At 59.9% G+C, this 18,897-nt stretch overlaps 1 protein-coding gene across 1 annotated transcript; it reads left to right on the top strand.

Moving 5' to 3' along the window:
- Positions 1-658: 658 nt before the first annotated feature.
- On the top strand, positions 659-11,489 carry HS3ST2 (heparan sulfate-glucosamine 3-sulfotransferase 2). Its single transcript, XM_059861940.1, has 2 exons — positions 659-1,092; positions 10,230-11,489. Exons 1-2 carry the CDS (start codon positions 659-661, stop codon positions 10,846-10,848), a joined length of 1,053 nt encoding a protein of 350 aa, XP_059717923.1. The 3' UTR covers positions 10,849-11,489.
- Positions 11,490-18,897: the final 7,408 nt, after the last annotated feature.

Raw genomic sequence — 18,897 nt, 5'->3', positions numbered from 1 at the left:
GCCCCGAGCCCCGGCTGCCGCTCCCGGGCGAGGGCTGCTCACCCCGTTCCGCTGCTGCTCCCCGCTCCCGGGCGGAGGGTGCGCGGCTGCGGGCGGCGCCGCTCCCGGCCCGGCTGCGGGGAAGGAGGCGGGTGCCCCGGCTCCACAGCGCTGCTTCGAGCGGTTCAGGACTAGATGCGGGGGCAGAGCGGGGCAGGGCCGGGCAGGACAGCGCGACCGGGGACGGGACGAGCGCACCGGCACCGGGTCCGGGCAGGGCAGGACACGGCGGGCAGCGGGACGGCCCCGGCCCCGCGGCAGCCCGGTCCCGGGAGGAAGGGCTCTGCGCGGCGATACCCCCGGCCCGGCCCGGGGGAGGCACCGGCCGCCGAGCGGCCGCGGGGGCTCCGGGAGGCGCTGACGTCAGGCGGCCCCTTAAATAGCGACGCAGCCGCCGCTGCCCCGGCACTTCCCGCGGAGGCAGCGCGGAGCCGCCGCCGCCCGATGGCGGGGATGGCCGCGGCGGGGCGGCGGGCGCAGGGGGGCCGGGGCGGGCGCAGCCCCCTCGGGCGGCCCGGCCGCGCCGCCGCGTAGCCGCGGGCGATGCCGGAGCGGCCGCGCCGGGGCCGGGGCGCCGGGCCGGGGCCCGCCGTGCCCGGCGGCGCGGCCCCATGGAGCCATGGCGCGTAGGGCGCCGAGCGGGCGGGCCCCGGCCGTGGCTCCGGCTCCGTCCCGGCGGCTGGCAGGGAGAGTCCTCGTCCTCTTCACGCTGTCGCTGTCCTGCTCGTACCTGTGCTACAGCCTCCTGTGCTGCTGCGGCAGCCCCGCCGCGCCCCGCGCCCGCTGCCCGCCCGCCCGCGCCGCCGCCGCCAAGAAACTTCTGCAGCAGTCGCGGCCGTGCGGGCGGCCGGCCCCCGCCCCGCCGGCCGGCAGCGCCCCGGGGCCGGCCCGCCCGGGCACCAAGCGCCTGCCGCGGGCCATCGTGGTGGGCGTCAAGAAGGGCGGCACCCGCGCCGTGCTGGAGTTCATCCGGGTGCACCCCGAGGTGCGCGCGCTGGGCACCGAGCCCCACTTCTTCGACAGGAACTACCACCGCGGGCTGGAGTGGTACAGGTGAGGGCGGGGGGCTGCGGGACCGGCCCCCGCCCGCCCCGGGCACCCCTTGTCCGTCCCCCGTCCCGGAACATCCCGGTCCCTCCGCAGCGCGCGCAGTCGCCGCCGCGCTGCCCGTCCCCTCTCCTCTCCCGGCGCTCTCTCTCTCGGTGCGGACTCGGCTCCGCGGTCCTCGGTTTGTCGATGGAGCCGGCGGGGCCGGAGCGGTCCCGGCGGGCGGACGGGCGGCGGGGGCAGTTGCCCGGCCGCACTCAGGGAGTTTTCTTTAACCTCCTCTTGCTGTAGCCGAGCGGGTCGCGACTCGGTCCTGCCCTTTCGCCGGGGCTCTCGGCTGCATCCCCCCCGAGCCTCGGCCCTGCCGGTAGGCACCCCGGAGCCGGGACGATGCCAGGGCATCCCTTCCATCCCGTCTGAGGAAACGTTTGCCTGGGTGAACGGTTCTCCAAAACTCGGTTCTCCAAAGCCTGCACGGGATGCACTGTCCTCCCGCAGCCCTGCTCTGGTGCGCCCCGGCTCGCTTCTGCTGCCGGCTTTGAGCGCTGGCTCCTGAGAGGGACAGTCCTTGTCCTCTGCCATCCCATCTCTCTGAACTCGAGTAACTGTGGATCTATATGGAATCTCTAATCATTTGCAGAGATCAGCGAGTGTGTCTCCAGCAGGAGATGGTGGGATTTTAATTTCCGTAGGGGCTTTTGTGAGGTGCAGTGGGTGCTCTGGGAGAGGCAGCGAGTGAAGTGCTGTTGTGAAGCAGGTCACAGCGCCCGTGGGCTCAGCGGTGCTGCCAGCGGCTCACCCCCTGCTCCCTGAGGTGCCCCCAGTGTACTGGCGGTGCTTGCTGTGCTCTTGGAGAGCGCTGGGTGCTGGTGCAAGGCCACGGGGCTTCTGCTGAGCATCAGCCTCAGGAAGCAGAGGGGGCTTGGCCTGGCCCTGGCTGCCTGTAGCTCAGAGCAGGGGAAAGGGTCTGTCTGTGTGCCTGAGCACTGTGGTGGCAGAGGAGGCAGCCTGTGGGCCGCACCAAGCTCTCCTGCTCTCCATCTTGACAGCTTTGCTGGCAGAGATGTCCCCAGTTCCAAAGCAGGTCAGTGCCCAGTGGCAGGCAGTGTGACATCGTGCTCACTCCCAGCTCTGCTCGGGTCCGGGCGGCTCGGGCTCGTGCCTTGAGAGGCAGTGCAGGCACGCATGGAGACCCACACCCCTGTGTGCTGCTGGGGTCACAGCGGACCCTGCAGCCAGGACTGTTCACATCCTTTGGTGCCAGTACTGGTGGCAGGTGACAGGAGAGCCAAGACAGGCACAGGTGAAGCTCATTGAAGCTATTTCCTTCTTTTGAGGGTGTCCTGCAGCATGCCCTATTCCTCCTGCTCTTCAGAGAGTAGCTACAGCAATACCCTTCATCTGCTCTTGCCTCTTGGCAGGTCTGTGTCATTCCCACACCTTCCCCCCAGCATCAGGCACTGTCACCCATCCTGCATCCCCCAAAAGCCTGCAGCTGTGAGCAGCCCTGCAGCACAGGCGTGTGAGGACAGTGCTTTCTCTGGAAGGCACCCAGAGTGGCACAATGGGTGATGGAGCAGAACTGGGGTCCTGGCTGAGCCCCTGGCTCAGAGGGGAGCTGATGGGCTCAGCACCTAGCTGGGAAGCAACCCCCCCAAATCCTGAGCTGGAATCTTTCCCTGCGTCCCTGTGTGTGTGACTGATGTGCGCTGTGCTTCCCCTGTGTGCTGTCAGTGTGGGAAATGTGGGGCTGGGAGCCTCATGGGCAGTGCAGGACTGAGCCTGTGACACTCCTCCCTTACAAGGTTTGGGACACAGAGCCTGCCCTGAATGAGGGGACAGACCCTGCCTGGGGCTGACCAGGAGCTGTGCCCTCTCCCCTCACACTGGCACTGAGGGGCTGCAGCTGAGCAGACCCCTCCCACCCTGAGCCATGGTTCAGCCTGGGATCCTCCATGTGAAGGGACTTGTCCATGAGCAGGAGGGATGCAGCCTGTGGCAGTGGCAGGGTGCTTTGGGAGTGAGCTGGGAGCAGCAGTGGGAGCTTGGCCAGGTGAGCAGTGCCCTGTCCCAGGGCCTGGCTCTGTCTGGATAAATACAGAGATCACGCCAGAGCAGCAGGGCCTCCAAATTAGTTCAGCTAAAACAATTAAATGACACTTCCTTGGTTTTATTACCTTTTTTTTTTTAACTGATAAATGTGCCAAAACTTAAGCACAGAGGCTGCTAAAGTATAAAACGTGGAATTGATTTTCCTCCTTGCAACTGGAGCAATTAATGTGGAGCAGGTCTAACCCACAGAGGGATAAGCTCCTGTCGCTCTGCCAAGAGCCTGGAGCAGGAGAGCAGAGTCCTGCCCGTGGCCATGGCCCAGGAAGGACAGAGCAGAGGCTGGGGCAGCACGTGTGGGGCTGTGAGGGATTGCAGGGGTGCCAGGACCCCGGAGTGGGGGCTGTGCCTGGCCTGGCTGGGGCTGTGTTCCAGCTTCTGGCTGGGGAGAGCAGGGGCTGCCAGGCTGGTGGAGGGTGGTGGCTGCAGGCTGCCCGGAGCACTGACCCCTTGGAAAGGCAAAGGTAAAGGCATTCCCTGATGCGAGTAGAGACTTTGCCTGCAGGAGCCCCTGGCTGCTGAGTGCCAAGTCACCTATGTCTTCCCCTCGTGCCCCGGTGGGGACCCAGGTGGAGAGACCAAGCTGATGTTTGGTGCACTTGCAAGTAGCGTGAGAACCGAGCCCCTCTGATGCTCCAGAAACGCTAATTATCATTTTCTCACGTTTTCCCCTGCCCTGGCATTTGTGTGATGCAGAGATGGCAGAGCTAACGGGAGGGGACACCTCCTCATCTGCCTGCCCTTGCCTCTCCAAATGTCATGCTTGTTCACAGCTGCTCTCATGGTGCCTCTGCCTCAGCTGCTGCCATGGCCCGGAGCAGCCCCAGCTCCCGCTGTGCCGGGGGTTGAAGGCTGGGCAGAGCCAGAGCCCGGGCTCCCCCTGTGTGGGACCACCACCCGGGGCTGCCCACCCACTGGCTCCACACCCTGAGCCCCGTGCTGCTTCCAGTTCCCATCAGTCTCTAATCCACCTCATTAGCTACAGATACACTACAGGAAAGATATTTTTAGCAAGGTCTGTTTTAAGACAACTGAAACCAAACAGCAGCTACTGGGGAATATCGATTCATTACCAATCCTGCACTAAATGTTCAATATTGAGCTTTTTCCTGCTGCAAGTAGTGTGGGCCAATAACCTTCAATATTTTCCAGAACACAGGGAAGATGGTGTGATTTAAATTGCTGTTAACTTTAAGTACTGGCTCTAATTGCAGCATCTCAGGGTGCAGTTTTCCTCCTTAGGATTCCTGAGTGGTCCTGTCAGATGCCCCAGAGCTGTCTTCACAGAGAAGGCCTTTCCTTGTGGCTGCAGCAGCAGGCTGAGCCTGGCTGCCCCCCATCCTGTGCTGCCCCAGCTGAGCCCGGAGGTGGTGCTGGCACAGGGCAGAGCCCTCTGGTTCTGCACGGACCCGAATGCCCTGATCCCAGGGATGGCACCTGGGCCAAGCCTGGCTCTCCTGTGCTGCTGGGACAGGTCCCTGGAGCACCAGCACTGCTGGAGCTCTGCCCCTCATCCCTGCCCTGCCCCTGGCTCTGGGCTGCTCCAGGCGCTGCAGCTGCCCAGGAAGGCAGCTGGGGCACCCTGCAGGACATGGCCATGGCCCCAAACCCCTGGGGCACCCTGCAGGACATGGCCGTGTCCCCAAACCCCTGGGGCACCCTGCAGGATGTGTCCCCAAACCCCTGGGGCACCCTGCAGGACATGGCCGTGTCCCCGAGCCCCTGGGGCACTCTGCAGGACATGGCCGTGTCCCCAAACCCCTGGGGCACCCTGCAGGACATGGCCGTGTCCCCAAACCCCTGGGGCACCCTGCAGGACATGGCCATGTCCCCAAACCCCTGGGGCACCCTGCAGGATGTGTCCCCAAACCCCTGGGGCACCCTGCAGGACATGGCCGTGTCCCCGAGCCCCTGGGGCACCCTGCAGGACATGGCCGTGTCCCCAAACCCCTGGGGCACCCTGCAGGACATGGCCGTGTCCCCAAACCCCTGGGGCACCCTGCAGGACGTGTCCCCGAGCCCCTGGGGCTGTGGCAGGGCAAGCACGGAGCCGGCAGACGCTAATTGCTGCCGGCCCTTGCTAATTGCTGCCGGCTAATGGCCGGGCTGGCACACGCACAAATGGGAGCCCATTAGGCTTTGCCCGGCGACATGTTTGTGGGCTTTACTGACAGTGCATTCGGGTAAAGTTAATTAGTGAGAAGAGAGGAAGGCAGCAGCTTCAAGGAAGCTTTGAAATTTCCTAGACTTCAGAGAGTGCCCTGGCTCTGGGCAATGGGCCTGGAGCCCGTGGCAGAGAGTGCTGCACGCAGCTGTGCCCGGGCAGCGTTCCCTGGGCTCTGCCGTGCCCCTGCTGCCCCTGCACAGCTCCTGCCGACCTGCTCGGGATGGGCCAGGTGCTGCTGGGACCCTCCCTCGCGTCAGGAGAGCTTCCCTGTCTGAGGAGCTGGGGGAGATGCTGGAGATGAGCTCAGGTGTGGTGCCTTGCCTTCGGCATTAGAGATGTGTGTCCTAGCTCCGTTCCTTCCCCTTGTTTGTAACGCTGCAGGTTGTTCTCACTTTGCTTTGGAAGCATCAAATTCTGCTAGTGACCTGGCACACCAGGGGCTAGGCTGTCCTGGGAGGGTGGTGAAAAAAGGCCAGCAGGCCCTGGGTGTCCATGGTGGGGCCAGGCTATGCCCACAGTGTGTGCCCGGAGATGAGCACACCGGGAGCAGGGGCCAGGGCTGGCTCACAGGGCCCATTGCTGCCTTGGAGGGGTTTGTGCTTGGTTTACTGTCCATCTGCACTCAGCTGGCACAGGGAGGTCACCAAGTGCCCGCCGTGGCTCTGACACAAGCCACTGGCTTGGGAATTGCTGCAGCAGCTGGGGCACAGGCAGAGGTTTTAACAACAAATATTCGGTTTTGGAGTTTCACCTGTGGAAGGAGTTGCCTTGGAAATGGGAAAGGGGAGACTCCAGCGGGCGTCCATGAGCAGAGAGCAGTCCCCAGCAGGGCTGGGAGCTGGGCTCTGTGCAGGCTGTGCAGGAAGCCCTCGTCTCCTGCTCCTTCCCAGCTCCACTGCCCGCAGAGCCGACCTTGGCCTTTGCCAGACCCTCCATCAGTGCTGAGCGATTGCTAAGGGAGGTGAGAGCCACACATAGGTGTGTGTCTGTGAAGGGCAATGGCAGTGTGCCCTTTGGAAAAGAATCTCTTGACTTAAAGGACACTGCAAATCTCTGGAGCATTCAAATGATTAAAAATGAATCAGCAACAAAGTTAATTACTGTGTTCGCTCTGCTTTTATGCATGGAAATGTCCCTCATTAGCTGTCTGCAAGCACTGGTGTAAATTCTTTGAACATAAACATTTATTAAAGGGAGCTGCTCCATCATTAAATCCTGGCTGCTGTAGTGTGGGGTGGTGGCAGTGGGGCCGTGGGGCTCGGCCAGCTGCTGCCAGGGGCCCTCGGGTGGTGTTTGTAGCTGTGGGCATGGTGCTGTCTCTGCAGGCTGGGCATGCAGCCAGTCTGTCCTGCTGGGCATGGCAGTGCCCACCTCTGGGCCAGCTGGTCCAGCTCGGGGGCTGCCAGAATGGCAGAGCTGCTGGGGATCCCCTCTCTCCCCTCAGCCCCTCGCAGCCCTTGGCAGGGCGGTGCAGCCCTCAGCCAGGGATTGCTGTGTCCTCCATGACCCCTGGGAGAGCTCTCAGCCCGAGATTTTTATTTCCATCACTCCTCAGTTCTCACATGTTTAGCCAGTGATGTTCAAACTTCCCGAAGCTACCAGCAGTAGCTTTGCTGGAGCTTTCATCCACCAGTGCCACCCTTGGTCCTGCTGAGCAGAGGTGCCAGGAGAGAGCTGAGGGTGCTGTCAGCTGTGTGTGCACCCGTGGCACGGCACAGCACGGCCCAGCACAGCCCTGCCGGGAGCAGGGCCAGCTCCTGTGCCTGCCGTGCTCCCCTCCCAGCACACCAAGCTGCAGCTGGAGACGCGCTCACAGCCCACCCTTCTCTGCTGCTGGCATCAGCTGGCAGAGGGGAGGCGCAGAGCCCTCCCCACAGGAGCTGGCACTCGGGGTTTTTTGCCAAATTAAGCAGTTTGTTTCCATGCCACTGAGCAGATGGAGCCCGGGATGGCACAGGCCAACCTCTGCACACAGCAGGGACTGACCCAGAGCTGCTCTGGGCAGGGCTGTGATGGGATTATCAGTGGGCACTGCCCTCCCCACTCTTATCTGCAATATCTCAATTGTTTGATGAGATTCTGTACAAATTCCTCCCTGGGAGAGTGCTTCACGCATGTTCGACATCAAAGCAGAGCAGCCAGTGAGGGATGCATGTTTCTTTAATGTGGGAGTGTTGTAGGGGCCGCAGGGTGCCCAAAGGCAGATTATAACAAAATTAATAATTCAGGCTCGGGAGGTGCTGGTGAGGAGTTAACCCCTTCAGGGCGAGCCTCTGCCTTCATGCTGGCACAGCCAGGCCAGGCTCTGCTGCTGCTGCCCAGCACCTCGGGGGTGGTGGGGGCTGTGCCGGGCACAGCTGGGCACAGCTGGGCACAGCAGCTCCCCTGGGCTGCACCCACCTGTCCCCATGTCACTAACATGGGCAGCCTCTAAATCTGGGCTGAAGGGAGTGTCAGTGCCCATACCAAGTGGCAAAAAGGGCTTTAAGAATTGGGCAAGTCTAGTGGAAGTAACCTCTAACTCAGGAGGAATGAATGCTGTCCCTGCAGCCAGAGCAATGTGCTGAGCGAGTGCCCCAGCCATCGTCCCCGCCCGTGTCACTGTACAGCACTGTCCCCATGCTGGCAGCAGCTGGCTCAGCACATGCCAGGAGCCAGGGCCAAGGCCAGCTGGGGACATCAGCAGAGCCACAGGACGTGCCCATGGAGCAGCAGGAGCAGCTCCTGGCTGAGCCCTGGCCACGCAGCTGTGGCGCTGTGGGCCAGCACCAAGAACCTTCACACCTACACCTGCCAGCCTGGGCCTTAAAGCTGTGTGACATGCTATTTGTATGCAAATAACCCTGTGAATGCAGAAGTCCAAAAATATTATTTTAAAGTCTGGTGTAATTAAGTTTGCCATGCATTTCCCTGCTCCTGCAGCCCTGGGGATCCTGCCGTTAGCGGGAAAATGAATGCCTGGATGACATCTCTCCCCCTTGCATGGCTTCACTGGTGATTTATTTATCTGCCCGTGCTGTGTTTTGTTGTCTCAGCAGTCTCTGTTGCTCATGAGCAGCAAACACTGGGAGTCCATTTAAAAAAAACAACTCTTGTCTCATTTCAGTAATTTACTATGCAGAGGTTTTGTGTTTTTCATAATGGATTAGAACCTGTAATTTTGTATTTTGAATGCATGGACCTAATAACTCACGTAATGAAAATCTAACAGGCTTGAGGATGAGCCATTAATGAAACAGCAGTTTTATGATCCTCCACAATATATTGTAATAGTGAATCACTTACAGAGCTGTCCTGTGCTGATTTACGATGAAACTTGTTTGTGATGTGGAGATAGAACCAAGTGCCTGCGCTTCCTGACAGTCATTAACCAATGGCAATCGTAATCGGGATTTATGGGCTTTGAAGCAGAGCAGTGGGAAAGGCCAATTAAGCACCATCCATGCTCAGGTACCTCAGTGAACCAACCCTGCTAATTTATGCTGACTAATTAGTTTGTTTTCTCCCAAATTAGGAAGCTGGTCAAGAGCGCAGAGGGTGCGTGGGACGGTGCCCTCGGCAGGTGCCACCACTCCCGCCGTGCCCTGGCTCTTGCCCCTCTGTCCTCTGCTCACACAGGTGCTGTGGGCTGCTCTTGGACCTCCTCCAGGCAGGTCTTTAGGTCTTTGATCAGCCCGAAGGCACTGGCCGTGGGCTGTGTTTCAGGGATGCTGGAGGTGCCGGGTCCTGGGCGCTGCACTGGCCCAGCCTGGGGAGCCCCCGTGGCCCTGGCAGCTGTCTGGGTGTGTGGCACAGATAACCCAGGGCTCTCGGGGGGGATGGCTGCAGGCAGGGATGCACAGAGGGATGGTGAGTTTGCTTTCCCTGGCTGCTGCTGGCCTCAAAGTTGCCAGGGCAGTGACAGTGGTACCAGCGCCAGGTCCCCGGGCAGGGGCGAGCCCCCGCTGCACCCACGCCAGGCAGGCACACAGGGCCTGGGGATCTGCCCCGGGGCCCACAGGGAGCTCCACAGGCTGAGCTGGGGCTGTGCCTGCTCACACCACGGCAGCTGCTGCTGCTGCCACAGGGCGCTGCTGGGGTGTGGGTGCAGCAGAAGGGTGCTGGCCTCATCCTGGCTGGCACAACTCCCTGTCCACTCCAGCCAGGCATTCCCTACTCGCTCCCTGCCTGCTCCAGCCAGGGGACCTCCAGTGCCACGAATCTGACTGCAGTGGATTTGATAGTTTACTCTAGTAATACAAGACCAATTTATAAATCTTTCCGTCCCATTAGTTTTTATTTGATTTGGATGTTCAGATGTCAAAGCAAATGATTTAATTAGTGCTAAGCTGGGCTGCAGGGATGCTGCATTTCCCCCAGGCTGGTGCTCCTTGCCTGGCCTGCAGCCCAGCTCCCAGTGCCAGAAACAGATGGGTGTACCCAGGAGCCCGTTTGGAGCTCTTGGGCCTGGTCAGGCCTGGTGGGGTGGGTGATACCCTGGTGGGCACAAACTCCACATCCCTGGGCAGCCCCCTGTCCCAGCTCCCACCAGCAAAGCAGCACAGCCCCCTGGGGTCTGTCCCTTGCCCCCCAAGGCTGCTTGTGGTGGTGGTGTGGCACAGCCATCCCGTTCCTGCATCCTGGCACTGGACACACACTTGCTGCTGTGTGTGGGGCTGACGGTGCCCCGTCCTCTGCCCAGGCTGTCCCCTGGGACTGGGATGGACCTGGAAGCCATCCACGGCCAAGGTCCTCCACAGTGCTCCTGGAAGGGTCTGTGCCTGCTTGGTCCCACTGGGAGGGGACATGTCACCAGCCCCATGGTGCTGTCACCACCTCCTGCCTGTCCCGGCTCCTTCCTCACCATCACCTTCTGCTTTGCTTGCAGGAGCCTGATGCCACGAACACTTGACAGCCAGATCACAGTGGAGAAGACCCCCAGCTACTTTGTGACCAAGGAGGCCCCGCGGCGCATCTTCAACATGTCCCGGGACACGAAGCTGATCGTGGTGGTGCGCAACCCCGTCACCCGCGCCATCTCGGACTACACGCAGACGCTGTCCAAGAAGCCAGACATCCCCACCTTCGAGGGGCTGACCTTCCGCAACCGCAGCCTGGGGCTGGTGGACACCTCCTGGAACGCCATCCGCATCGGCATGTACGCCGTGCACCTGCAGAGCTGGCTCCAGTACTTCCCCCTGTCCCAGATCCACTTTGTCAGCGGCGAGAAGCTGATCACGGACCCGGCGGGGGAGATGGGCAAAGTCCAGGATTTCCTGGGCATCAAACGGGTTATCACAGACAAGCACTTCTACTTCAACAAGACAAAAGGCTTTCCGTGCCTGAAGAAGTCAGAGAGCAGCGGCTTGCCTCGCTGCCTCGGCAAGTCCAAGGGCAGGACTCACGTGCAGATAGACCCCGAGGTGATCGAGCAGCTTCGGGACTTTTATAGACCTTATAATATCAAATTCTATGAAACAGTCGGGCAGGACTTCAGGTGGGAGTAAGTGTCCGGGAGCAGAGCTGCAGTGACAGGAAGCTGCAGTCTTCTCTGAGGAGGGCCCGAGGGGCTGGAGCCAGGACCCCCCCAGCCCATCCTGCCCAGAATTGCGAGCAGAGGCAGGCAAGGGGTTCCCCTGTCCCTTAGGAGTCTGCAGTGCTCCGGAGAACCAGGACAAGGAAGACTCAGAGTCCTGCTGCAGCCACAAGCTAAGGGATGAGTGCCCAGCAGCACTGCCTGTCCCAGCAGGCCAGCAGCCACGTGGCTTCCTCTGTGGGGTCCTGTTTGCTCTTAGCAACCCAGGGCCACAGGGGTGGCCCCATCTGCAGCCTGTGTTCAGACTGCTCCAAAGCACGTCCCTCTGTGTCCCAAAGCAGGTGGGTGCTCCTGGACAGTGGCAGTGGGACTGTCCCTGCCAGGCCCTGTCCTGGGCAGGCACAGCTGCCCTCTGCCTTTGTCACTTGCACGCCATGTGTACCCCTGAGGACAGTGAGATGTATCTGCTTGACCAAGAATCTATGGAAAATGTTGTACTGATATTTTGTCCTGTGAATAAAGCACAGAATCCTGCTGTTACGGGTACTTTAGTGGCACTAGTTTCCTTGTTCAGCTTGTGATCCCTTCATGTAAATAAAGTGGCTTCCACCAGTCCGTATGCATGGGCTGTTCTTAGGACAGGGCTGGGCAGAGCTGGGGGGCCACGGGGGGCCCCCACACCCCCAGGCAGGCAAGGGAACCGGCAGGGGCTCGGGCAGGAGGGGGTCAGCCCAACACGACCGAGGGGAGCCTGTGGCCCAGCCCTGCCTGGGGCTGCCCAGGCTCATCCTCTGGCACGGGGCTGGGGATGGCTCAGAATGGTGCACAGTGGCCATGTAGGGATGCAGCACACCATGGACCAGTTTGCAAGGCCTTATTGCAAAAGTGATTAGTAACCAGTGAGCTCTAATAGGGAAAAATTGGAGTTAATCAGTGAACACCTAAGAAAGCCCCATCTGCATCTCTGCCAATGCCAGCTGCAGGGGAAGACACAGCAGTGAGGGGACCCAGAGGCAGTTATGGGCAGGTGGAGGGAGAGATGGGAATTAATGGCCATTGACAGGAAAATGGGATATTTGCTTGTATGGTTTTTTCCTTTAAAGGAGAAAAACATTCATAGCGAGACTCACAAATCCCAGGCTCACAGTAGAAAAGCCATTTCCAATCCACTCCAAGGAGGCAGAAGGTGCCAGGTTAGATTGATCCTCCTGACAATACTGTATTAGTGGAAAATTAGAGCTGGAGCCTGAGGAAACTGCTGCGATATCAAACAATTACTTTACATTTGTCCTTACAAATGGAGGGAGCAGAAATGTGCTTAAATCAAGTATTAGCTTTCCAAAGGGTGAGCAAATGAGGGCGCGGGCAGGGCTGCACTGAAAATGCAGAGCACATTAGGAGCTCTTAAAAATGGCTTGAAAAGCCCCAAGCAGGCAATTTGCATGCCGAGGAGGCAGGGCAGGGGTTTGATGAGGATGGAAGGTTTGGTGAGGACATGGAGTGGTGCTGGTTTGGTGATGTGATGCCGAGCAGAGGGGCTGCCAGAGGGAGCCCCCCTGCTGGCCCAGCCTGGCTCTCCCACACGGGGGACAGAGGCTCTGCTCTCAGGGCTGTCACCCCACTGTTTGCAGCCATCCCTGGCACAGCATGGCCCCGGCTGTCCCCACAGCAGCCACCCCCATCATGTGTGCTGTGTTTTGATGGGTTCACTCAGGCCTGAACCCCAGAGAGCAGCTGTTCAATATTTATCAGCTCATAAATAGTTAAACATAATGAATGTGGTTTAAGTGGTCCCTGATCCAACTGAAGAGCTCTTGAGAGGAGCTGGGCCAAGGGAGTCCTTCCCTGGCCCTTTCCCATCAGTGGCGAGTGCCCTGCCACAGGAGCACAGCCACTGGCACATCCATGGAGTCACAGCACTGCTCCTGCCTGGAAACAGCCTCTCCTCCCAAAATGGTCCTCTCCCCACTGGGACTGCCCCAGGACCTCCCAGTCAGGAGCTCCCCTTTGACATAGTGTCCCCTCTAGTTCCTCACCCTGCCTGTCTCCTGATGAGGACACCCTGACCCAGGGGGAGCAGCCCTGGGAGCACCACGACTCCCGTGTCACCCCATGGCCACTGGACCAGCTCGTTAAATTCAGTCCTGCTATTTCCAATGCACAAGGAGCATTGTTATCCCTCTGACCATGGCAGGACCACAGCACTGTGAGCATGGAGAAAATTTGATTAACTTCTTATTAAGCTAATATGATTCAGTTTCACTGCTGGCTCCATGTTTACTGGAGCAGGCAGAGTCCTGGGAGTGGCTGTGGGGGACTCCCAGCCCTGTCCCCCCGCTGCAATGCTCGGCAGTGTGCTCCTAACACTCCTCCTTCCTTGCACACACAGTGGGCAGCAAATAAATACAGTCATTAACAGAGAACTCCAAGCCCTCGGAGATGATGGATGCTCAGGGACAGCTGGGATTCACACACACTCAAGTAGGTCGAGTTTGCTCCTTTTATTTCATCAGGCTGCAACAAGGAACAGGAGCACAGGGCCGGTGTGACTCAGGGCTCTGTCACTGCTGCCCAGCACAGCTGGATGGGTGCAGCTGGATGGGCACAGCTGGATGGGCACAGCTGGATGGGTCAGCTGGATGGGTATGGCTGGATGGGCACAGCTGGATGGGCACAGCTGGGCACGGCTGGATGGGTACAGCTGGATGTCACCCAGGGATGCCAGGGCCTGCCCGGGCAGCACAGAGACACGGAGGGGCTGTCCCTCTGACAGCTGTCCCTCTGTCCTGGGGCGCTGCAGGCTGCCCAGCGCAGCTCACCGGCAGGCTCCGGGGCTGCTCCGCACTGCCCGCCCTGTCCCGGAGATCTCACGGCCCCGGAGCTCCCGGGCACCGGCAGCCTCCGAGCCCCTTCCAGCGCCTGTCCCGCCCCCACGGGGCACCGGAGCGGGCACGAGTCCCCCGGAACACGAGCCCTGGGAGCGGGAGCTGCCCGGCTCCGGGACGCGCCCCTGCTCGCAATGGATCCACACATTCCATCCGCTCTGAGAGTTTTCCACGTTCCTCTCCGGGCCCTGGCCAGCGCTCCACGAGCAGCAGCGTGCAGCCACGAGAGGACCCGATGGCACCAACGCTGCTCTGAAATCAAGGCATTGCTGCATAATTCATTACCTGGCAGCTAATTAACCGCCTGGTCCAATTAGTGACTCCTGTACAGCCGGGGCTGCGGCTGCAGGCAGCAGGGGACTGGCACTCCCCGCAGGCGGGCGGCGGAGCGGCTGGCACTGCCACTGGCCGTGGGGGGTGACACTTGTCAGTGGCCGTGGGGGCTGGCACTGCCGCTGGCCGTGGGGGGTGACACTTGTCAGTGGCCGTGGGGGCAGCTCGTGGGGCCCGTGCAGTGCCAGCTGCCCGGACCTTCTGCCAAGAGCTGCTGGCGGGTGTGGCAGCCCAGGCTGGGGCAGCAGCGGCTGTCGAAGGCACTCCAGCCCCGGCTGGGGCTCCTCACAGCGCCTGGGAGCTCTGGCCATGGCATCGCTGCTGCCAGCTCCCAGAGGGACAGGGACATTGCTGCTGCCAGCTCCCAGAGGGACAGGGACATCGCTGCTGCCAGCTCCCAGGGGGACAGGAACATCACTGCTGCCAGCTCCCAGAGGGACAGGGACATCGCTGCTGCCAGCTCCCAGAGGGACAGGGAGGGACATCGCTGCTGCCAGCTCTCAGAGGGACAGGGAGGGACATCGCTGCTGCCAGCTCCCAGAGGGACAGGGACATCGCTGCTGCCAGCTCCCAGAGGGACAGGGACATCGCTGCTGCCAGCTCCCAGGGGGACAGGGGACATCGCTGCTGCCAGCTCCCAGGGGGACAGGGACATCGCTGCTGCCAGCTCCCAGGGGGACAGGGACATCGCTGCTGGGGCTCACGCCGTGTGATGCTGAGTCCCGGCCAGCCCTGAGCCGCGGCGTGAGGCCAGAGCAGCCCGGTGAGCAGGTGAACAGGTGTGTGAAGGTGTGAAGGGCCCTTAGCACGCTCTTTCACCACAGCCCCGCTCCCTGCAGCTGGCTCCTGCGGTGAGCACGGTGTGAGGACAGCAAAGCGTCTCTGGCACGCTCCAGTGGCTGGAGATAAGGACAGCTGAGGGATAAATATTTACCCAGTGACTGAATGGATTCAACTGAGTTCATTCCTATTAGAGAATCTGTTAGTAATTATCTGAAGACTCGTTATTACCTGGGGACCTATAATCTCCCTCAGTAATGAGTTCGAGTGGCTCCTGTGGCATATCAAGCAGGAAAGGGAAGGTGGGAAGGGGCCACTGCCACTGCAGCAAGGGCAGGACAGGGCTCAAGGACAGGGGAGCTGGCTCAGCTTTGGGCAGCTGGCACTGTAGCACAGTGGCCATGGGGCACAGAGCTGCCACTTCGCCTCTCTGCCGGCTCAGGGGGAGGCCCTGGGCAGAGCTCAGGTCCAGGCAGAGCTCAGAGAGGCAAAAGAGACTTGAATGGAGCTGCTGCACCCCCAGCCAGGCGTGGCTGCCAGGAATCTGCTTCAGGACATGGCCCCTGTGCCAGGCATGGGTGAATCCCAGCCCCAGGGGCAGCCCTGGTGGTGGGCTCTGTGCCCCACAGAGCTGAACTGGGGTTCAGCAGCATTGTCCCAGTCCTGCCACCCACAGGGACTAACTCTGCAAACCTGAACCCATTTTGTACGGCTCAAACAAAGTAACTGAAGAGCAAGGTGCAAGGCAGGGCAGATATTGACAGATCCCACAGCTGCAGGGGAGGGAAACCCCCTCCAGGGACACACATCCAGGGTTCCTGCCTGCCAGCAGAGGGATGGTCCCCACTGCCACTGCCACTCAGGGCACGCTCATCCCCATGTCCACCTGCACACACTGCAGGGCACAGCAGCTCTGTCTGTGCATGCCCAAAAGAGCAGCCCAGGAGGGAAAGTGCCCAGGAGGGACTGAGATGAGTTACTCTGCTGCTGATCCTGTGAAGGGTCCAAACTGGCATCCAGAACACTCCATCTCTCCTTGTCACACACCACGGACCCCTGGCTGGGCTTGGCCAGGGTGGCAGGGGTGCCTGGCTCACACCAGCTCCGTGGTCCCTCCCCTTTGCTCCTTCCCTCTCACCCTGCCCTGAGTTGGCAGCACCTGGTGGATTTGGGTGTTTTAAATATATTTCTTTATTAATTTAAAACACACCAGTATTTTTGAAAACACCCAAAGAGGCTCATGCTCTCAGCCCCATCTCAGCTGCCGTGTGGCAGTGCTGTGTTCAGTCACAGCACTGTTATGAGACCAATCCATTCATTTAGTTCTAATCTCTAAAACAAGGATAAAATTACATGATTAAGATCTAATTAAAGTCTAACTACCAGCACCATGAATCACTTCAGCACAACTTTAATGGATGCCTTTGGAAGCCATCATGCATTTGGTTTCCTTCCGTGGCCAGTGATTTCCCTGCAGGGACTGGGTCTGCTCAGGCTGATGTTTGCTCTCACTGGCTCTGATTTGGCTGGGGACCACTAAAAATGTTTACATGTGAGCAAGGAGCTCGAAAATCCATTTCTAACCAGACAGAAAATTTCATTTGACAAGCTCATTCAGATGTGCTGTGTCTCTGCAGAGCTGAGTGGAGCAGGGGGGCACCTCACCCCCGCCAGCCCCGGCCCCAGCTGGGGACAGCCACCACAGCCCTGCCTGGTGCTTGGTGTGGCACACAGGGTGCCCCAGTGGCTCAGTGCCAGAGCTGCACTAAATGCCATTAGCTCTCCTTGGGGAGAAAAAGCAAATTAAAGTGTTTCTCGCAGCTCTTGGGTTGTCCACCCTGAGGCACAGCCCTATAATAATGTTGATGGAGAATATTGTCATTTCCCTCTTTCCCAGCAAATCACTGCCTGTCGTTGTCCCAGCGCTGTCCCTGCCAGATCAACACAAGCATTTTAATGCCCTCACTCCTGTGCTTGCAGCTTCTCTAGGCAGAGACTCTGCCAAGGGCTGCCTCTACCAAAGGGCTGCCTCTACCAAAGGGCTGCCTCCCTGGGACCAGCAGCCCTGGCAAAAACTGCAAGTCCAAATTATTAGTGCCAGAGCCACCCCACTGCTGACAGCATCTTATCCAGGGGAGCAGCTGAGGGATCCCCCCACCTGCAGCCCCACAGCCCCACGGGACCAGCCAAAGGATCCCCCACCTGCAGCCCCAAAGGACCAGCCAAGGGATCCTCCACCTGCAGCCCCAAAGGATCAGCCAAGGGATCCTCCACCTGCAGCCCCAAAGGATCAGCCAAGGGATCCCCCACCTGCAGCCCCACAGCCCCAAAGGATCAGCCAAGGGATCCCCCACCTGCAGCCCCAAAGGACCAGCCAAGGGATCCCCCACGTGCTTGGGAGAGCACACCAAACCCTCTGCCTCCCCTTTGCTGGATGGAAATGGGTGTTGTGGGAAACAAGACAAAGAAAGCTTCCAGCCCGTTCAGGTTTGTTCAGTGTCTGTTTCAGCAGAAGGATGTGCAGTTTTCCTGACGGTGGCACATTAAGTGCACAGCGTCCTCTGGGGATGGCAGCTCTGCAACAGGTACCTGAGAGGCTCCGTGGGAGGGAAGATTATCATCATTAATCACCACTGGGAAAAAAGGCACTTTCTCCAAACTGCAGCCCTGTGTAATGGGGATTGTGTGCACATGAAGCCATACGTCAGGGGAATGGTCCCTGGATGACTCAGCCAGCCAGAGGAGATAAAAGAGTTGAAATTCAGGAGTGCTACTGGTGTGCATCTCCAGAGGGATGAGCCTCCTGCAGCACTCATTCCTACAGAGCAGGGCTCAGGACGGGGTCGCTCCTGCCACAAACACACCCTTGGCTTTGGGAAGTACAGAACAGCAGCAGGACAAGCCCAGGGGACAGGGGGCTCATGGTGCCCAGGGAGCTGCCACAGGGGATCTTGGTGCCAGCAGCTCCCCTCACCCCTGTGCCAGGCCACAGGGGCTCACTCATGGCTGCTAAGAAGCTCTGGCTGCTTAAATCAGCGTGGGCCAGCCTGCCTGCCAACACAGAGCTCAGCTCAGAGCCCAGCGTGGCCCTGTCCCACCTGCTCAGAGCTGGGGTGAGCGTGTGGTGGTGAGCAGTGTTGCACTGCAGGGACCAGGGCCAATCCTCTTGGATTGCAGGAGCCTGGGTAGCTCTGGGAAGCACAGCAGGTTCACACCTGGCTGGGCAGGAAGAGACAGACTGGCCTGGGATTGACAGGGGGAGGAAGGGAAGAGTATTGGCACAGGTGGAGCGGGGCCCAGGATGCTGCAGAACAGCACCACAGCCCTCCCTGCCAGCTCCAACAGGCCGTTGGCAAGCACCAGGACAGGGCAAACTTCAAAAGGGGGAGAAAATGTTATTTCTCAGAGTTAATATTCCCTTGTGGATCTTGCTCTGCTCATTATTCTGGTCGTTACTTAAGCAGCAGCTGCTCGTCACTCGTGGTTCGGTGGTGAGAGGGGCTGAGTGCAAGAGGCTAATTTATTTTCTTTTAGTGCTTCTCATCCATGGCAGCCCCTGGCTGCTCCTCACCACTGGAAACCAACCGGAGGCATTTCAGATATTTCTAATGTATGACAGCAACTGGGAAACAGAAATTACCCTCCCTGAAATAATTCCTGAGACAGATTTCTTTTGGCACTTTGCAATGGAGACGCAGAGGAAACGCGAGCTGCATGTACTAGTTTGCTTTTCCTGGGCAATTTATTAGCCCCACCATCTGGTTAGACCTTGTTCCTCTCCCCAGACAAACACCCCTCACTGCCGGGAGAGCAGAGCAGGCACGAGGGGCTCCCTGCAGCCCCAGCACGGCCACCTCAGCACTTTCTGCCCTGTGGGGCTTTGCTGAGCCAGGCTGCCACCCTGATGGTGCTCCCGTGGCACGGGGGGAGCGTGGTGGCCCCATAGGAGGGACCAGTGGGTCCCTGCCTGTGACTCCTGCCCCAGAGCCCAGCCCTGCAGCAGGGCACTGGGGGCAGCACGG

This window comes from Haemorhous mexicanus, chromosome 17 (genome assembly GCF_027477595.1).
Source record: "Haemorhous mexicanus isolate bHaeMex1 chromosome 17, bHaeMex1.pri, whole genome shotgun sequence".
NCBI lineage: Eukaryota > Metazoa > Chordata > Aves > Passeriformes > Fringillidae > Haemorhous > Haemorhous mexicanus.
Note: the sequence above shows the minus strand (reverse complement) of the source record. Positions and strands in the feature narration are given on the sequence as shown.